The sequence below is a fragment of the Saimiri boliviensis genome, chromosome 1 (assembly GCF_048565385.1).
Source record: "Saimiri boliviensis isolate mSaiBol1 chromosome 1, mSaiBol1.pri, whole genome shotgun sequence".
Taxonomy (NCBI): domain Eukaryota; kingdom Metazoa; phylum Chordata; class Mammalia; order Primates; family Cebidae; genus Saimiri; species Saimiri boliviensis.
This window is the reverse complement of record NC_133449.1, coordinates 294,265,459-294,284,518: the sequence shown is the minus strand read 5'-3', so window position 1 is coordinate 294,284,518 and position 19,060 is coordinate 294,265,459. Positions and strand designations below refer to the sequence as shown.

The following is a 19,060-nucleotide window of genomic DNA, read 5'->3' as shown; positions in this document are numbered from 1 at the left end:
CTCAATCAGTTTAATGACAACTTGATTTTCCAAAAGTATCCTTAAGGAATTAGTCCAGCTAATTTGGGAAAATAATGTAGCTAAGTTATACCCAGCATATTAAGCACTTAAGTGTGTGTGTTGCTTTCAGATAATTTGTCAGGGCACACAGCTACATTCGTAAAAAGCTAAAATGTTAATGGAAGTATTAACATTGTCGGATTACAAATTCGGTTGAAATTTATCATGTGCACCATAGTAGCGGGCTTTTCCTTCAGATCAGAACATTTTTAAAGAGGAGAAAGACAAATTTAAAAGAGTCTTGCTTCACCACTTTTGAGCTCAGGCTTTTTTCGGAAACTCATTCAATTGCCCAGCACGGTGATCACCTAGAGGGCAGGTGCACACTCGGAGCATGGACCCTAAGGTGTTGCCACGTGCTGCACTATCTACCATCAACCAGTGGTGCCAGCATTGAATGATGGGGGGTGGGGGTCAGGAAGGAAGCCTCAACTTCTTTTATTTGGTTGTTTAGCAGTTACCAACATCTTCATTTCAGCCTAAATTCACATGGATTCTTTAACACTTCCAACAAAAGAAAAAATTCTTGTTTTGTACAACATATGAAGTTTACTTTCTATATTTTTTAAACTGCCTATTAAAAGTCAGTCATCCTTCTACATTTGGGTCTAAAATAAAGATTTTTAACTTACATTTGGTTGTTAAATGAGGCTCTGGGTGTGGGAAAGGATTACTATATTTGATTCTCTTTTTTTGATCACAGAATCTGTATCTTTCAGGAAGGATCAGCTCTGTGTGATTTGGGGTTTAGCATAATCTTATTGCAGAATTACAGGAGGAAGAGAGATGAAGCTTGGAAATGTCTGTTAGATTTACCACAAGCAGACCCTAAGACAAAGGTCTGGGTATAGTCATTTATGTAGGAAGTGGTTCTCTTTAACACGGTGACAGCGTGAGATCATGAGATCGGCTCACTCCAAAGAGGGAGATCAGTTAATGAAATGAGCCAGTGGTGGAAACAGGGCTCAGTTTTTCCTGAGACTCTCTGAGGGATGTGCAGACCATGCTCAGATTTCCTATTAAGGGATGTTGATGAAAAAGCTGCAGTATTTATTCATCAACTACCTCTTCATTTGCAGACACACAGGAAATCATACATTCAGAAAGGAACAATCTACGGTGATCCCCAAGCAAGGAATATGAGTAGGATATTGACAGGCTTAGCTATAAGAAGCATAGCTAGAAACTCATTTAAACACTAGGAAAGTTGACTGATTGTTTTAAGTTCAGTGGAAGATGGTATTGGTATTGAATCCATGTACACACAGGTTATCATCATAAGCTCACTAACGGAGAGTTATGTACACTGAGCACCTGTGGCTTAGTGCATTTCATTTTGTCTTAGCCCTTGACTCATCAGCCATCAGAAAGAGTACAAAATGGGTTTTTACCTAATTAAGCCAATCTTAAGACATCTCTGTAGATGCACAGATTCTATTAGGATTTCTAAATAGATAGCCTAGATCCAGACCCATAATTATTTATAGTCTACATGTGAATATTCCTTTTCAGTGCTTTAGAAGTTAACATTTATTTTCAACCTCTACTTGCTTTGATCATGACAGATTCAATGGGAAGCCTCAAAGCAACATGACTCCCTTCTCTCAGCAGGGACTCCTCTGTTCATGTCTGAGAATATGACCAGACAGGTCTCCTGAATTTTTTTTTTTTTGAGGTGGAGTCTTGTTCTGTTGCCCAGGCTCGAGTGCAGTGGCGCAATCTCAGTTCCCTGTAACCTCCACATCCGGGTCCAGGTGATTTTCCTGCCTCAGCCTCCTAAGTAGCTGGGATTACAGGTGCCTGCCACCATGCCCAACTAATTTTTTTATCTTTAGTAAAGATAGGGTTTTACCATATTGGCTAGGCTGGTCTTGAACTCCTGACCTCGGTTGATCTGCCTGCCTTGACCTCCCAAAGTACTGGAATTACAGGTGTGAGCCACCATGCCCGAGCAGATGTCCTGATTTTTGTGGATGGAAATTTCACACTTTCCTCACCAGCTTCCTCTGTTTGTGTGAATAGACTTTGGACATTATAACTCCTTTGTATGTCATATTTTGGCTTCACACCCAGTTATTCCTTATATTAATCAATAAACAGAAAGAAGAGGAAATGACCATCACCAGAGTACTTTGCTGTAGTGTACACTCAGGACCTAGAGAAACGGAATTCAGTGGAGGCAATACTAGCAGAACTCAGTCTGCTAAACACTTATAGGACAACTTCCATCTGCTAAACACTTTCATGGGCGCACCGTGAGTTTGATTACCTTTAGAATTTCCCAAAGGTCCCACTATCTCATGAGTCACAGATGCCAAAGCTTAGAGAAATTGAAGACAAGTGGCAAGTTTATGCATTTTGGGGATGAGTAGCCAAATATGAGTAGATGATGGAGTAGTTCTTCATATCAAGATGATGAAAGCTAGCAATTGAAGCGCCATTACCTGAAAACAAACCCCCTGTTTTTTTTTTCAAGTGGGCTCTGAGATGAGAGTGGGATTAGGCCATGCCCTTTCCAAAACACTAATGGTAAATCAAAGAAGAATGCGACAGGGTCTCTGGTGTCATATCATTCATAACCAAGGCTTCAACACACAGTGCACTTGCTGTCAGATGAGACTAGAAGGACAGGCTGGTGTTTGGAAGAAGCATCATGCCTGACTCTTGAGAAACAGAAGGGCAACTGAAGCAGAGGCGCCCCTGCATTCTTCTTTAGTTTACATAGTGTTTTTCAAAGGGCATGACATTTATTGGTCAAAGATGGACACTTTCTGAAGAAGTGAATGAATGAATGAATGAATGATGAATGCTCAGTTATGCCTGTACATGGAGAAACACTAGCTACCATCCACTGAGGTCCCCTCATGGGCACATACTATGTCCCCTGTTGCATTTGCACTTGTCTTTTCATGGGGGCGTTGAGCGGGGTAGCGGGGGGAGGATCATCCCATCTGCATCAGAATGCACTCCTGACCTACCCTCAGCTCTCTCAGTGGAAGTTTCCAACAGCCACCAAAATGACACATGCTAGAAGTGAACCAAAGAGATTGACACCTGGCTCTGTGAATCCAGAAGCAAATTCTAGCTTCCCCTCTACCCCTATCTCTCATCAGCTTGACAAGAAAAAAAAAAGAGAGAGAGAGAGACAATGTGATAGATAAAGATGTGATAAAGTGTTTCATTGAACAAATATTTGTTTATAAACATTGAATATAAGTTGTTAAACTTTACGACAGCTAAAGCATATGATGTTTTCTTCAATGGATTAACATTAAAATACTCCAGGATGGATAGATGTCCTGAAGATTACCCTTCTGTTAGCCTTTTCCTCCAAAAAACATTATGTATTTTCATTTCATTGAGGAGAATGAGAAAATGCTATTCTAATAAAATAACTTTATGCTAAAATGAATACAATATTGTATACTAATATTTATTGTTTCCTGGGTTTACTGAATTTAAAGACCAAAAATACACATAAAGCTTTTATGTTATCATTTCCTTGTGTTCCACCTGTAGTTTCTTATGTGACATTTTACAGAAGCTAACATTTCTGACTCCACTTTTATAATGGCTTAGAATTACTAAAGAGGATTATGTGCTTATCGTAGAGGAAATGAAATCTTTGAAAGTATTTGACTATCTCATTAAAGAAATGTGGAATATCAGCTGTCTTTCTTAAGTGCATTAAAGCTAGTATTTTATCTCAGAAATGAACAAGCAGGCAAAAATGAGTGTTTTCTAATCTTACACTGACCACTGGTTTCTGAAATTTTAATACTATTTCCACTTTGCTACTTTAAAATCAAAATAGATTTTTAAAAATCTTTGGGGAAATAACTTTTCTTTCCTTTATTCTCCATCCTGAAGAACACACACTTAGAATTCAATAAATAATAAATAATATAATAATACAGTCTGACCTTAGAAAATCTCTTTTCACTCCCAATGTGTATTTCAAGAATCTGCATTTTAGCTTGTCAGAAAGAATCCCCAAACTGGCCTTCCTACAAATCAGTAGGAAGTCAAGCTTCATGCCTGACTCTTAGGAAACATAAGTGCAACTGAGGCAGAGAAGCCCCTGCATTCTTCTTTAATTTGCATTAGTGCTGTTCAAAGGACATGGCATTTATTGGTCAAAGATAGATACTTTCTGAATAAATGAGTGAATGAATGAATGAATGAATGATCAATGCTCAGTTATACCAGTACATGGAAAAACATCTACTGAGGTCCTCCCATGGGCACGTACTGTGCCTCCTGTTGCCTTTGCACTTTCCATGGTGGGGAGGATAAGCTGGGGAGGATTATCCCGTCTCCAGTGTTATTTTGTCTTCGCCCGAGTTGTCTGAGAGATGTTTGTTCCTCCTTCCCCGCCTTGTCCAGGAGCGGCTTCTGCTCTCCCTGCTGCCGGCCCACATCGCTATGGAGATGAAAGCAGAGATCATTCAGAGGCTGCAGGGTCCCAAGGCGGGTCAGATGGAGAACACAAATAACTTCCACAACCTGTATGTGAAGCGGCATACCAATGTGAGGTAGGGTGCTGGGCTTGCTCTTTGGCTGGTCTGGGAGTCTGTTTGCCTGACTGGGGACGTTTTGCCTGAGATCTCACACCTCACATCGCCATCTCTTCTTTGTGACAGTGGATCCTTTGCAGGGGGACAAATCACCAAGATTCTGCCACCCCACTCACCTGCTGCTGCCCCTCAGGGTCTTCACACTAAGATGAGAAAATAAGGTGTTGTTTACTGTACTGGATTGAGTTGTCCTTCACAGCCCTGGCTTCTGTGGCCAAGCATCCATCACAGAAAGGAGTGAGGGGGACAGCGGGGTTTTCATTCTGGAAACCCGGTGATCAGATTACAGTAAGACTGGAGGGAGAGCCTGAGCGATCTCCAGGCACAAAAACTGAGTCGTCCAAATGGACTTTGCAGGAGCAGGGCCTCCATGAAGCCATCAGCATGATGAGTTTCACAGGACACCGATGCATACCTCAGTTAATTTATTGTCAAAGTTACTGCCTTTCTGAGGTTGGCATACCTACTTCCCAGGGAGTCATTCTGGGAACTACAGTGCCTAGAAAACTAACATGTTTTCATATTGGGATTGTAGTAGGGAAGGAGATTGGTGTGGGGCCTCTGTCTCGCATGAGTTCTAGAGAGGAATAGTGAGAGGGACTCACTTCAGGCTGGAGGGGATCCTCACTCCCATTTCTCTCCTACCCCTGTCTCCCAGCCACAGCAGAGTGAGGCCCACCCAGACCAACACCAATCTTTGTGCCCCTCCCATTCCCAGGACCACTTCTTTTGGGGGTTTGTTCTTTCATCCACTCCATGTGTTAATACGCTGCTTTCCATTCTAGCTGGGTGTATTTGTCCATTCTCACAATGCTATAAAAAACTACCTGAGACTGGGAAATTTATAAAGAAAAGAGGTTTGATTGACTCACAGTTCTGCAGGCTGTACAGGAAGCATGGCTCTGGAAGCCTCAGGAAACTTATAATCATGGCCGAAGGTGAAAGGAAGCAGGCATGTCTTCAATGGCCAGAGAAGGAGAAAGAAAGGAGGAGGAAGGTGCCACACACTTTCAAAACCCAGCTCTCATCTCGTGAGAACTCACTATCATGAGAACAGCAAGAGAAAAAGCTGCCCCTCTGACCCAATCACCTCCCAGGCTCCTACTCCAACCCGGGGGACACAAATCCAAACCCTAACACTGAGTTATCTCCATAAGTAACCTGTGCGTGTATCTGACCTCACTTGTTGTTTTGATGGTCTTAGCTTAGTCGTTAGAGTTTTTGGAAGAGCCAGACTGCTTCGGGTCTGAGTTGTTTGAAGCTTGTTAATAAGAAACAAACTTATCTGTAATTTAAGGACATTGCTAGGGCAAATCTCATTTGACATCAGATTTTAGAAAAGCTATGTAAGACTCAAGCATACACAGATGTCAGTGTGATATAGGAAACTCTTATCAGGAAGGAGGTAACAGAAACACATTTGTGTATGAGTAGGAAGCACAATTGGATACACGATAGTAAAAACTAAATACATTTAAAGAAAGTTCATACATGTTAAGGAGTAAAATTATTTAAAATACTGGCTTGCCTTCGGGCTTGTGAGCATTTTGCCTATACAATTATAGAAGAAACATTCAGTTATCTGACTAAGTGTATTATGCTATTAATGGCTCTTTCTAGCCTTAAATGTCCGAAGTTCAGCATTGCCCCTCCGATCTTGGGAAATATTTTTAAGTCACTTTTTAATCGCTCAAGTGTATCTGACCCCTTGGCCTTGTCCTCCCAGTTAAGGAATTTTCCTATCCCTTGATTTCATGGCATTATATTCCCTTAGTTTTCTCCTGACAGTCTGTTTTGTTCATTTCTTTTACCCTAAATCAAGCCCCTCCTGTAAATGAGAGTATGTTGTGGGCTTTCCCTTACCTCCTCTCTGTTTCTCTACAATCCTCTTCCAGGACTTTAATTCTCATCTAAATGATGCCCACACACAGGCCTCAACCACAGCTTTCCATATTCATCTACTTAATGTGTATCTAATGCACCACCATCAAGCACAACACAACCAAAGTTGGACTAGTCATCTTACCCTACACACTTTTTTGATTTGCACAGACCTAGATTTCTGAACTCCATTGCTTAACCAGAAATCAGTCTTCATTTTCAATACTTTCCTCTCCCAGACAACCTCCGTACAACATCAAATTAGTAACAAACCTAGTTCATTCTTCATCCTATCTCCCACATGTATGCACTTCTATTTCACCACATTATAGACCTTCACTGGGGCTCTCCAGGGTTCCGAGGATGTAGTTCTAACTGGCCTGCCAGCTTCCAGGTTGCCACAGTAGAGGTGATCTTTCTAAAGTGGCAATATGGTCAGACTCCAGGTGGGGCTTCCTTCCTCTATAGTCCCATAAGTGCACTGTTCTTTCTCTACCATGATGCTTTGCTTCTTTGCACTTTGCATCACAATTGCCTACTTACTGTTTAAATTCCTTTGCTGCCAAATAACCCCTGGGCCACCTTAAGGTATCTACAGGCAGCCTATCTCAGAGCTGCTTTGTTCACTGTAAGTTTTGAGCACAGGAAGCACTGCGGCTGGTGTGAACAAGAAGGAAGTGGAGTTAACTGTCCATCCACACATGCTGCCTCCCGATACTGCTTTCAATCAGGTACTCTTTCTCTGAGTGAGCATTGTTCATCCTTTCTCTTGGACAATGGCTCAGCACTGTGATCCCTGCCACTATAGGTTAGCATAAGGAAATAGGGATGATTTTTAGGGGATCATCTGAACATAGTGGAGGTAGAGCTGCCCTAGAAGCCCTGATTTTCCTGTACCCATCAGAGGTTTCCACAGCTCGTGTCCATCAATGGAGGAGCAAGTATTTCACCCAAGGTGCAGCCAGACATCCTGGGCTTAGTGCAAGGAGCAGAGTATGGCCAACAGCAGAGTCCTGCCCTGCTCTGGCTGTCGCCCTGCTGACTGGTGCCCCTTTTTGTATTTTTTATTGTTGTAAAATATGCATAGCATGACATTTACAAATGCAATTGTTTTTAAATGCACAGTTTGGTTGGATCACAAACACCTATGTTGTTCTGCAACCATCAGTATTCTACTATTCTCCATCTCCAGAACTCTTTCTTCATCCCAAACTAAAGCTCCAAACCCATTAAGCAACAACTCCACACCCCCCTCCCCAGGCTCTGGGCAACCAGCATTCCAGTTTCTGTCCCTATGGTGTGACTACACTGTATGCCCCATGTATGTAGAATCTCACAGCATTTGCTCTGTTGCATCTGGCTTATTTTACTTAGTATAAGGTTTTCAGGAGTTGCAGCACATGTCGGGATTTCATTTCTCTTGAAGGCTGCCTGATATTCATTGTATGGATAGACCACATTCCGTTTATTCATCCGTCTGCGGTGGGCATTTGGTTTGTTTCCATCTTTTGGCCGTTGTGAGTACTACAGCTATGAACATTCGTGTGCAAATATCTGTTCAAGTTCCTGGTTTCAGTTCTTTGGATATATACCTAGAAGTGGCACTGCCGAATCATATGGTATTTTGTTTAACTTTTTTGAGGACCGACCATATTGTTTTTCATGGTGGCTGCATCATTTTACCCTCCCACCAGCAAGGCACGCTTATTCCTATTTCTCCAGGTTCTCACCCACAACCATTATTTTTATGTTTTATAAGAACCTTCCTAATAGCTGTGAAATGGTAGTTATTTTTGCTCCATGGTACATCTTCAGTCATAGGTATTCACTCTGTGAATCTCAAACCATCAGCAAAAATGTAGTTTTCTTTATAAGGCTTTGATATGAATCAGAAACATGTTATTGTGTAGGAAAAGTTGCAGTGCACACAGGGTTCTGTGTTCTTCTATTTTAAACATGTAAAAAGCACTAAGGAACTTCACACACATCTTCACTAGTGAGTACATCCCATGAAGGGAAGCTGCTCTGTCATCTCCTAGCAGTGACCTTCCCAGACTCCTCACTTTCTAATCTGCCCCTGCTCTTCTCTCTCATAACACTCTCTCGTTTTCCTTTGTAACCCTTTTTACGATTTATAATTGGACATCTGTCGATGTCCACATTTGTTCAATACATTGTCCCAGCTTAATTCTGAACTTTAGGAAAATATTCCATGCCTGCTTCATCCTGGCAGATGGGAAGGACTCCAGAATCGTTTAAGTAATCTTTTTAAAAAAGAGGATTATTATTCCCATTTCTTCCTTGACTCAATATAAACAGAATTTGTTTTTTTTTAATTATTTTTTCTGCTTCATTCCCATCTTAACTACAAAAGTTTAACCTTAAAAAATGTTTAAATGAACAAGTTTTAAAAATGTTTATATATTCTCTATCCAGGAAAATTACATCTTTCTCATGAAAATATAAAGTGTAAACAAAATTACATGATTTTAGTGGAAAAATTATCATTACTTTCTTTAAAAAAATACATATATATATATATATATATATATATATATATATATGTATAATCTGGAAAACTCTGTCTCCATACCTCCTTTCTCCCTACAGCATCTTATATGCTGATATCGTTGGCTTTACCCGGCTGGCAAGTGACTGCTCCCCAGGAGAACTAGTCCACATGCTGAATGAGCTCTTCGGAAAATTTGATCAAATTGCAAAGGTGAGTATTATAGATTCCCTTCCACGTTGAAGATTTCTAAACTCCTGGCTTTGTTTTTCTTCATCCACCTATCAATAGTTTACTTTTTCATGAAAGCATCCTTTAGGAAGATTGTTTGTAAAAGTTGCTTGATTTCTTTGCCATTGATGTTTGATGAGACTCAAACCTGTCTCAGGGTTGAAAAATGCCATGGCATATCATTATCATGTTTTTATCTATTTTAAAACTTCCCCCTATGTATAATTCAGCACACATATAATAAATACATTCCAGGCAGTGAGCTCCCACTTGCAAATCCCTGTTTGTGGTACTATTTTAAGGTGCTTTCTTAGGCATTTCCATGTCCAGGATCTGATATGACCCTTTCCACTCCTCCAGTTGCCAGCATCCTCTCTTCCTATTGTTAAGCAGAACCCTGGAAGAGCCCCTGAAATAGAATGTGTACCTTCCATGCAAAACCTTTACTGACTCTTGTCTCATTTTTATCCTTTGATTCTTGTGCCTCTTAAACAGAGATGGAAGTTCAGTGCCTTCCACTCATATGCTCTTCCATGGGAAATTTCACAGATAGGAAATGACGTGAAACCATCTGAAACCACACTAGACCCTATTACTTTTTAGAACTGCCACAGTTGCTGGTGGCAATATCAGTGACAAAATGTTGCTTCCTGCAAGCCCTGCGCTTCTTGTTAAATGTTTCTGGTTGGCCTAATTCTCTCTTCGAATTGTTCCCAACAAAAAAAAAGTGCTTCATTTTGCCTGGTAATATCAGTGGTTTATGTATGGAAGAATTGGTCCTAAATAGGACCAATTCATTGTGTTATTTAGATCACTTTTAAAAGACAGCACATTCCAGTCGAGTCTCTTAGGAAGAAATCTGGATTGCAGATGTTAGAATGGCCATTCTTAGGTCAAACTCCCCAAGTTTGCCACCTTCTGCAGTTCCACTGACCTTGACAGCTCTTGCTGGGGATTTTAAAACATTAGTAAAAGCACAGCTCTGCTTCCTTCCTTTACCAAGCCAGAGTGAAGGGGGTGAGTTCTATGGGTGTTCATTTATAGGAGAAGAAAGGTTGAAACCTAAATGATGTCTTAAAAGTTTGAATTAATAAAAGGTCATTTTTGCTGGACTACCTGTTCACATTAGAAAGAAACGTTTCGATCTTGGCTGGGAGCAACATCACTCCAATGTTCAGATGACATTCTCTCCTCTAGGTGCCTATCTCAGTGTTCAAATGACTGTTCTTAGAGGATAAGCCCCCCGCCCCCCCGCCCGCACCCAACTCCAGTTCTATCTCCTCTTGACTAATTACATCTGTGACAGCCCTACTGCCAAGTAGGTTCACATTCACAGGTATCAGGACTGACTTTGACATGCGAATTTGGAAGGACACAATTCATTACCCATGAAAGAAGTACTTGACATGACTTCCTATAATCACTGGAACAGAGGAGTTTACAGCCTTAGCTGACTATCCATCCCTTGGTTTATCCATCATTGGTCAGAGGGGCAGTGTGCCTTCGACATGAGTTCATGGTTCACAGTTCAATAATGGGGATTATTGTCAGAAAACAAATGCTCCAATGCACTGAGAATTTTTTATGTAAAGCATGTAACTTTACACTAAATAACCCAAAAGCATTGCCATTCACTCTAACTCATGTTTTCTAGTCTCAGAATATCTTTTTAGGAAGTATGGGAGGGAAGTTTGATTAATATGTAATTGTTTGCCTTTTCCTTATTTATGATATTGTCATCAGGAATTACTAAGCACATCCTCTGTAGTGCTGTAGATGCCTATGAAAATATGTCCTGTTTGTACACTATCAGACAGGGAAAGAAACAGGCAAAATAGTCAGCAAACATAACACATGCTTAAGAAGGTGTGTTCACTTGATTGTTTCAAATTTGTTCAGTTTATACATAAGCCTGTGTTTGTGTTAGAGAAAAAAATGCCCGTGTTTGGTACATTATTTTTGTTTTTATTTTTCTTTTATTTTACTGAAGAGTCTGGAAGCTGGATCAAAAGTTTAGAAACAAATATAGGATTGACATGTATGAATGCAGTTAATCTAAATATTAAAATATAAATATAAAACTTAGCCCAGAAAGATAATGAGTTAGTCAAATTTTACATTGAAACAGTTGAGCCAGAGATGAGAATTGAGTGTAAATTATTTGGCTCTGTTGAATGATAGCTTATTAGGTATGGCAATGTCTATCAGAAGCCACATATCTGCAGGTAAGAATCTGCTTTGGCTTTACAATACTTGAAAAAAACTATAAGGACAGTCAGGAAGGACTTGAGATTCTAATTCCTACAGAATGCTGGTCATCATCTTCTTCTCTGAAAGACTCAGATCTTCATAGAATGTTTATTTCACTATCAATGTTTGGAGCTGCTCAGTCTAAAGGGATTGGCCCCATCCCCATCCTTCTTTGCTTTTATGACGTATAAATCATTCCAGAACATTCTCTCTTATTTCCCATATTTTCCCTTTTCCTTATTTATCCCACTTTGGAAATTGGCACATAGGGGAGGGCAGCTCATTCTGGTTGGGTAATGAAGTGAAGCCCAACCGGTTCTCACTGCCCTCTCCAGACGTCCCTGGAATGTCGTGAGCAGAGCTGGCACTTGATGATATTAGGTAAACCTAGACCATTTTGCAAGTGCTTAATGCAACTGAAATTTGGTAATTTGTTCTTCCAGGAGAATGAATGCATGAGAATTAAAATTTTAGGAGACTGCTACTACTGTGTATCTGGACTTCCTATATCTCTCCCTAACCATGCCAAGAACTGTGTGAAAATGGGACTGGACATGTGTGAAGCCATAAAGTAAGTGGACTGCTTAGTAAGCATTTTTTTCAACTGTCTAACAATTTGGAGTTGTAAATCTCACCTGTGACTGTTTCTGTTGGTCTGCCTACTGGCATTAAATACATTATCGTGCATTTAAATATAGTTGTGCAGAAACCCATTTATTGGCATGTGAATAACACAGTGGAAAATAAGACTTCATTATTTAGTATTATTTTTGTTTGTTTGTTTTTGAGATAAGGTCATGCTCTGTCACCCAGGCTGGAGTGCAGTGACATGATCATAGCTCACTGCATGCAGCCTCTACCTCCTCCTGAGCCCAAAGTAAACCTACCACCTCAACCTCCCAAGTTGCTTGGACCACAGGCAAGCAGCAACACGTCAGCTAATTTTTCTATTTTTTTGTAGAGACAAGGTCTCCCTGTGTTGCCCAGGCTGGTCTTGAACTCCTAGGCCCAAATAATCTGCTTGCCTTGGCCTCCCAAACTGTTGGCATTGTAGGTATGAGCTGCCTGATTCAGCCTAGTATTGCTGCTATGAGCCTTAGTTATAGTAATCCTGAGTAGGAAATCAGTAAGACAGGACAGTTTCATTTCAAAAGTTTGTTTTTTTTGTTTTTGTTTTTGTTTTTGTTTTTGTTTTTGAGGTAGAATCTTGCTCTGTCACTCACGCTAGAGTTCAGTGGTGCAATCTGGGCTCACTGCAACCTCCGCCTCCCAGGTTCAAGTGATTCTCCTGCCTCAGCCTCCCAACTAGCTGGGACTACAGGCACCCGCCACCAAGCCCGGCTAATTTTTGCATTTTGGGTAGAGACGGGGTTTCACCGTATTGGCTAGTCTTGAACTCCTGAACTTGTGATCTGCCCGCCTCAGCCTCCCAAAGTGCTGGGATTATAGGCATGAGCCACTGTGCCCAGAGTCAAAAGTGTGTGTTTTTTTTTTTAATGTTGAGTGTCTTCTGTGATCTTAAGGTAAAAGTATGCACAATTTCTGACAAATTCAATGGCTCCACACACATGGTAAGGGAAGAGGTGGGTTTTACAACCAGACTGCAGTTACTTTAAAAATCCAATATGAAAGAATTTCTTCTAGTCAAAAATGCATAGCTCTGTGAATTTAATTTCAATTTGTATTGGTAACATATAATTTTTGCATTGAATCTATAATTTTTTCACTGTGATTCCAGAGAAGATCTGCTTACATAGAATAATGATGTCATTATCATCGACTGGTACAAGGTAAAAATATAGGGTAAAAAGGTAATTTTATTACCAGCACCACAATTTTATTAGCAGAGCTTTCTCCCTTTTTTTTTTTTTTTTTTTTTTTTTTTTTTTTTTTTTTTTTCCTGAGGCAGAGTCTCTCTCTATTCCCCAGGCTGGTGTACAGTAGTGCAATCTCAGCTCACTGCAACTTCCACCTCTCCTGGGTTCAAGCAATTCTCCTGCCTCAGCCTCCCGAGTATCTGTTACTACTGGTGTATGCCACTATGGCCAGCTAGTTTTTTTATTTTTGGTAGAGACAGGGTTTCACCATATTGATGAGGCTGGTCTTGAACTCCTGACCTCATGATCTGCCTTCCTGGGCCTCCCAAAGTGCTGGGATTACAGGCTTGAGCCACCACACCTGGCAACAGTACCTTATTTAGTAATGCCCTTTGTAGAAGCCAGAATATTCTTATAAATAATAAAGCCTGTTTGCTGACTGCATGATTGGAATATTGGACCTTATTGGGTTTTTGATTGTCCATTTTTGTCAAATAATTTGACCTTATCCTCAACATTTTTTTAAAAAAATCTGAACAGAGTTAGAATTATGAGCTTGATATTCTCATTTGTTGTCTCAGGATTAAAGTAGAAAGGGCTTTATGTGAGGAGACAACATGTCCTGTTGTCACTGTTAGTCACATGCTGAAGTGACTAAAATGTTAACAGGTAGCTTTCCCAGAATGGTCTTGGGAAGATTAATGCCTGCCTTCACCACAGAGACCACCTCAGCCAATGAAATGGAGACACCTGCATGTTCCAAGTTCACTAGCTCAGTAGCAAACTCCTGCATGCTTTTGTCGGGCAGATCAGGAACGGGAGGGAGGGAAATGAAGTCGATGAGAGAGTTGGTATGGGAAGAGTGGTTAGTGTGAACCCAGTTTCCTACACAAAATGCATCATGTGAGAAACAGCCACAATTGCGTCTTCCTGTAAGTCCATTATGTATATTCTCCGATGCATGGAAACTATTTTTTAACTTTTTTTCAAAAGTAAATAACTACCTATAAGTCTATGAATCTAGATGTAAGTGAATCCAATCAGTGGAACTAGGAGTATTTTTAAAATTTGTAACCTGCCTCTGGTGACAACCTCAATGTTGGTTTCAAACATAAGGAGAAATGAGTTCTGTGGAGGGAAGTGTTTTCCTTGATTTCCTTTTCAAGTAGTTGTGGAAGAGTCTTATGAAGGGCAAAATTATGTGCATTAATAACACACTGGATTAAAGAGTCCACCCATTTACCAAAGCCTTGTTTCTGCTTTTGAATCCACTGTGTTCCAGTTCCATAATGTTTAAGTCACTCCAATGTCTTGAAGATCTCTTAGGAGAAATAATCCTTACATTACATTCACTGGCCTGTCACCAGTTCATCAAAAATACTATTACATTTTTTACTGTGATAAAATATGTATACCATAAATCTTACCCTTTGAATTATCTCATGTGTATATAAAAATTTACAATGATGCATAAAAATATACAGTGATACAGCATACATAAAAATGTATAGTTATGTTCAGTGATATTGAGTATTTTCAAAATGTTTGATAACTATCACTACTGTCAGCTTCCAGAACCTTTCATCACCCCAGACAAAAACTCTGTACCCATGAAGCAGTAACTCCCCATTACCCCTTCCCCAGCCCTCGGTCATCTCTAGTCTACTTTCTGTCTCTACGATTTTTCCTATTCTGGATATTTCATGTAAGTGGCATCATATATCTGTCCTTTTGTGTTTGGCTCCTGTCACTCAGCCTAGTGTTGTCAAGGTTCATTTCTGTGGTAGCATGTGTCAGCACTGCATTACTTTTGAAGACAGCATAATATTCCCCTGTAGGTGGAATATTTTATTTATTTTTTCATCATTGATCCATCAGTAATATCTTATGTGTGCAGAATCTCAGTAATGTCAACAGGTTTGCGGGACCTCTCCCAATTCTTGCTGATCCCTCACCTCGGTCCTCAAGTCAGGCAATGGCTTTGCATCCGTGTTACCTGCCACCTGTGGACCACAGGATCCCACATTCTTCCTCTGTTTGTTTCATGTATGGTAGACAAGGTGATCAATAAGAATGTTATTTTGGGTTGGGCGTGGTGGCACATGCCTATAATCCTAGCACTTTGGGAGGCCAAGGCGGATGGATCACCTGAGGACAGGAGTTTGAGACCAGCCTGGCCAGCATGATGAAACCCCGTTTCTACTGAAAATACAAAACTTAGCTGTGCATGGTGGCACACACCTATAATTTTAGCTATGCGGGAGGCTGAGGCAGGATGCTCGCTTGAACCCAGGAGGTGGAGGTTGCAGTGAGCTGAGATTATACCACTGCACTCCAAACTAGGCAGTAGAGCAAGATTCTGTCTCAAAAAAAAAAAAAAAAAAAAAAAAAGTTTATTTTGTGATACTCCCACAAAAGGCAGCAACAGAGAGGGCATCTCAGCAGTTTCAGGAGTTGTCTACGTTCATCCTCTCTCCCATGCAAGGACGCGTTTGCATTCACATTTACTGAGCCACGAGGTGGGATGGGTATCAGACAGGAATTTTAGTGTTTTAAGCTAGTGAGGGCAACGTGCACACCTGGCACTTGGGTTTTTGCCAGATGGTCTCGGTTCATGGGAACCAGCAGCATGAGCCCCAGACAGCCGCCCGCTCTTCCCTGTGTTCACACCGCACGCGTAGCAGCACCCCATTCTCTGCTGGCCCAGGCAGCGCTGCAGAGGCACTTCAGCCGCAGCTTTGGAACATTTCCAATGCTTAGAAGCATTTCTGTTTTCTATCGTGAACATGTAAATTATTTTTAATCAAGTAACATTCAGGACCTTGATTTTAAAATGGATTAAGGCTTCTCTTAAACTGTAATGTTTACCTACAACTGTTGCAAGCTTTAAACAATGACTTCAGCATTTTTCTATAGATCATGTGAATTGCATATACATGCAACAAAACATGTGGCCGGTCAATTCATTTGAAATCATGGTCAACTCATTTTTTAAAAAAAAGACAATGTGGAGATGATTTTAATGTTTTAGAGTCAATTCTGTCTATTGGCCAATCTGAGACTCCTTTCTCCTCCCTTTTTAGCCTTTCTTGGCTCTCTGCTGGCCTATTTTGGCAAACAGAAATGCCACATGGTTGGAAATGTCCTCTCAACAACATAAAATGTTAAGGACAATTATGGGTCTCTAACAAATTTTTTAGGATCATCATTGCCCAAAGACAGAGGCACAGTACATTTTTCAAAAATGACCTTGGTCCATTAATAAACTTGTATGAAGTGGTGCTGTCGCATTGGGCCTTGAACCCTTTGAGAGGTAAACAACCCATTTAGAGGAGGTTGTGTCCACCCAAGCTAAATTTCTGCTGAGGGCAGAGATGGAGACAGAAAGGGAGTGCTAATTGTCCTCAGGGCAGTTAGAGGACAAAGGCAGTGGGGCTGCCTGGGCCAGCCTAGAGGGGACAAAACATCCTTTCCTATGGCACTGTGCCTGAGCCAGAAGGACAATGCCAGCTGACCACTTGACACCAAAGGGAGGCTTGGGGGCGTGGGGAACAGGAAGAGGAGTTATAAGCAAAGTCCAGAGGTGAGGACGTCCTGGCGCTCACACAGCTACCGCCTGCAGATGCAGGGCAGAGGGTTGGGGATGGATCTCCTTGTCCTTTTGATGCTCCAGCTCATTTTATGGGGCAGGAAGAAAAGGTTTGGATGATTTGCATAGAGCCAAATGGGTAGCTGGGTTTTTTATTTTTGCAAAAACAAGAAGGGAAGAGAGAGAGAGAAAAAAAAAAGAAAGGAAACGGGAAGCAAAATATCTTTCTAAATTCTTTTTTCAGAATGCAATTTTTTTATTGCAAACTATTTTATGACAATAACTCAGCCATTTGTGTGTGGAATACATATGCGTAGGGGAAGACTATGAAACTCGTTACACACACTTATTTATAAATATGTATATAAACACACACATATACATATCAACACCAACTTTTTTTTTCCAAAATTCGGGTCAACAATTTAGTGGCAGAGAGATGCTCTAAAAACATTTTTAGATGCCACAGTCATGTGAACCATTGATTTTATCATACAACTGAAGTATAGCCATCTTGAATTCTACCTGGATTAAAGTCGATCACTTTGTTACCAATGCAAGGTTTAAAACTACGAGTCTATACACAGAGGTGGTCCTTCGTCAGCTCTGAGTACATTAACAGTTGAGAGAAGAAGATCCAGTATGGAAAACCGGCAATCATTATGCCCCTTCTTTATCTTTTCTGTTAAACCTGCATTCTCAATCAACTAAAAAATATTTTCCATACCTGAGAACCTCAGACGTTCTCTGATGAGGATTTTGTAACGTAAGTAGAACCACTTTTCCTTCCCTCCAACCCATATTTCTCTCCTGAAAAACAGATTTCAATATATTTACATATTCCATGATGAATAAGAGTAGATTAGACTGATCTATGAATTCTAAAAAAATTGACTTTCCTATGTCATACCTGTTAAAAGGTGAAGAAAAAGATAAACAAGGTAGATAGGCTAATAAAATTGGCATACTCAGAGAGTAAAAAGAACTAAGGGTCAAACACATCTTGAATTTTGACTGTTTATCAAATAGTAGACTTCTACAAATTGACAAGTGTGGTACATTGTACTTTCCAAACAATTTATTTTTAGGATAACTCACAGGTGTGTCTTTCTTTTTGAGATGATATAACCTTACCTCTGTCAGCTGCACAAAACACCTGACAGGGTTTTCTAAGCTATTTTTACTTCCTACTGTGGTATGAAGATGGTACATGAAAACTTGCTACTCTGTAGCCAATAAAAGCAGGTATTCACAGACTTGGTTTAAATATGCAATACTGGTAATCCAGATTTAGAATAAAGAACTAGACTAAAGTGTATTATTCATAGGATGGCTAAGCCTACTCCTTACCCAGACAGCTTTACTCCAATGTCTCTAAAACATATTCTCAGGGGGTACAGAGCAAATAAGAGAATATGTGATGGAGAACATGCAATTGGGATGCTCACACGTGAGTTCAAGACCTTCAAAGCACTTTGAAAGAAGCAAGCAACTGATTATATTAACTGAATGCATACTCAGGAGGAGAGGGTACAGTGATGACAGAGAAGTACATACAGACGTACACAATGAACACGCATACCCATGAACCATGTCCTGAAAATACCAGAATGCGATTTATTTTTACATTGTGGGTCCATTTCTTTTTACCATTTTTAGCATGCTGAAATTGTATCATTATATCATTTAAGCATGACATACATGCCTATGCCATTTTGAGAAGGTGATGACTCATTTCACTACAATTCATAAGTGATAGTGTCTTCCTTTTATTGTACTGCAGTCGGCAACATTGCTGCCCTCCACATTGCCTCTTAGAGTAATTATCTTGATGTAACTAGGAACATCTTCCTGTATACTTCTTTTGCAATACTACCTTAATGTATTCAGATAGCAAGAGTAAACAAGCATTGTCAAGCCTTTCCATTTGTTTCTTCGTTGAAGTTTATCCCTTTTCTCTGTTAATGAGTTGGTGATAGGGTCCTAAAAAGTTTTTTTTTCTCTTTTCGTTAAAGAATGTGCACAACTGAAAAAGGCTTAATGACATGATTATTTTTCTAAAAATTCTCATTTAGGCCAAAGTCATTATTAAGCTCACAAATGAGCTATATTTTTCACTTATTAGCAGAAGCTATTCATTGGAGAT

The 19,060-nt window shown here is 40.3% G+C and overlaps 1 protein-coding gene across 1 annotated transcript in view; it reads left to right on the top strand.

The window, feature by feature from the left end:
- ADCY2 (adenylate cyclase 2) overlaps nucleotides 1-19,060 on the top strand; it is a 445,240-nt gene that overhangs the window by 298,686 nt on the left and 127,494 nt on the right. The window contains exons 5-7 of the mRNA XM_003932504.4: nucleotides 4,447-4,595; nucleotides 9,129-9,240; nucleotides 11,952-12,079. Of these exons, the coding sequence (XP_003932553.2) occupies nucleotides 4,447-4,595; nucleotides 9,129-9,240; nucleotides 11,952-12,079 (389 nt within the window). The remainder of the gene's footprint in view (nucleotides 1-4,446; nucleotides 4,596-9,128; nucleotides 9,241-11,951; nucleotides 12,080-19,060) is intronic.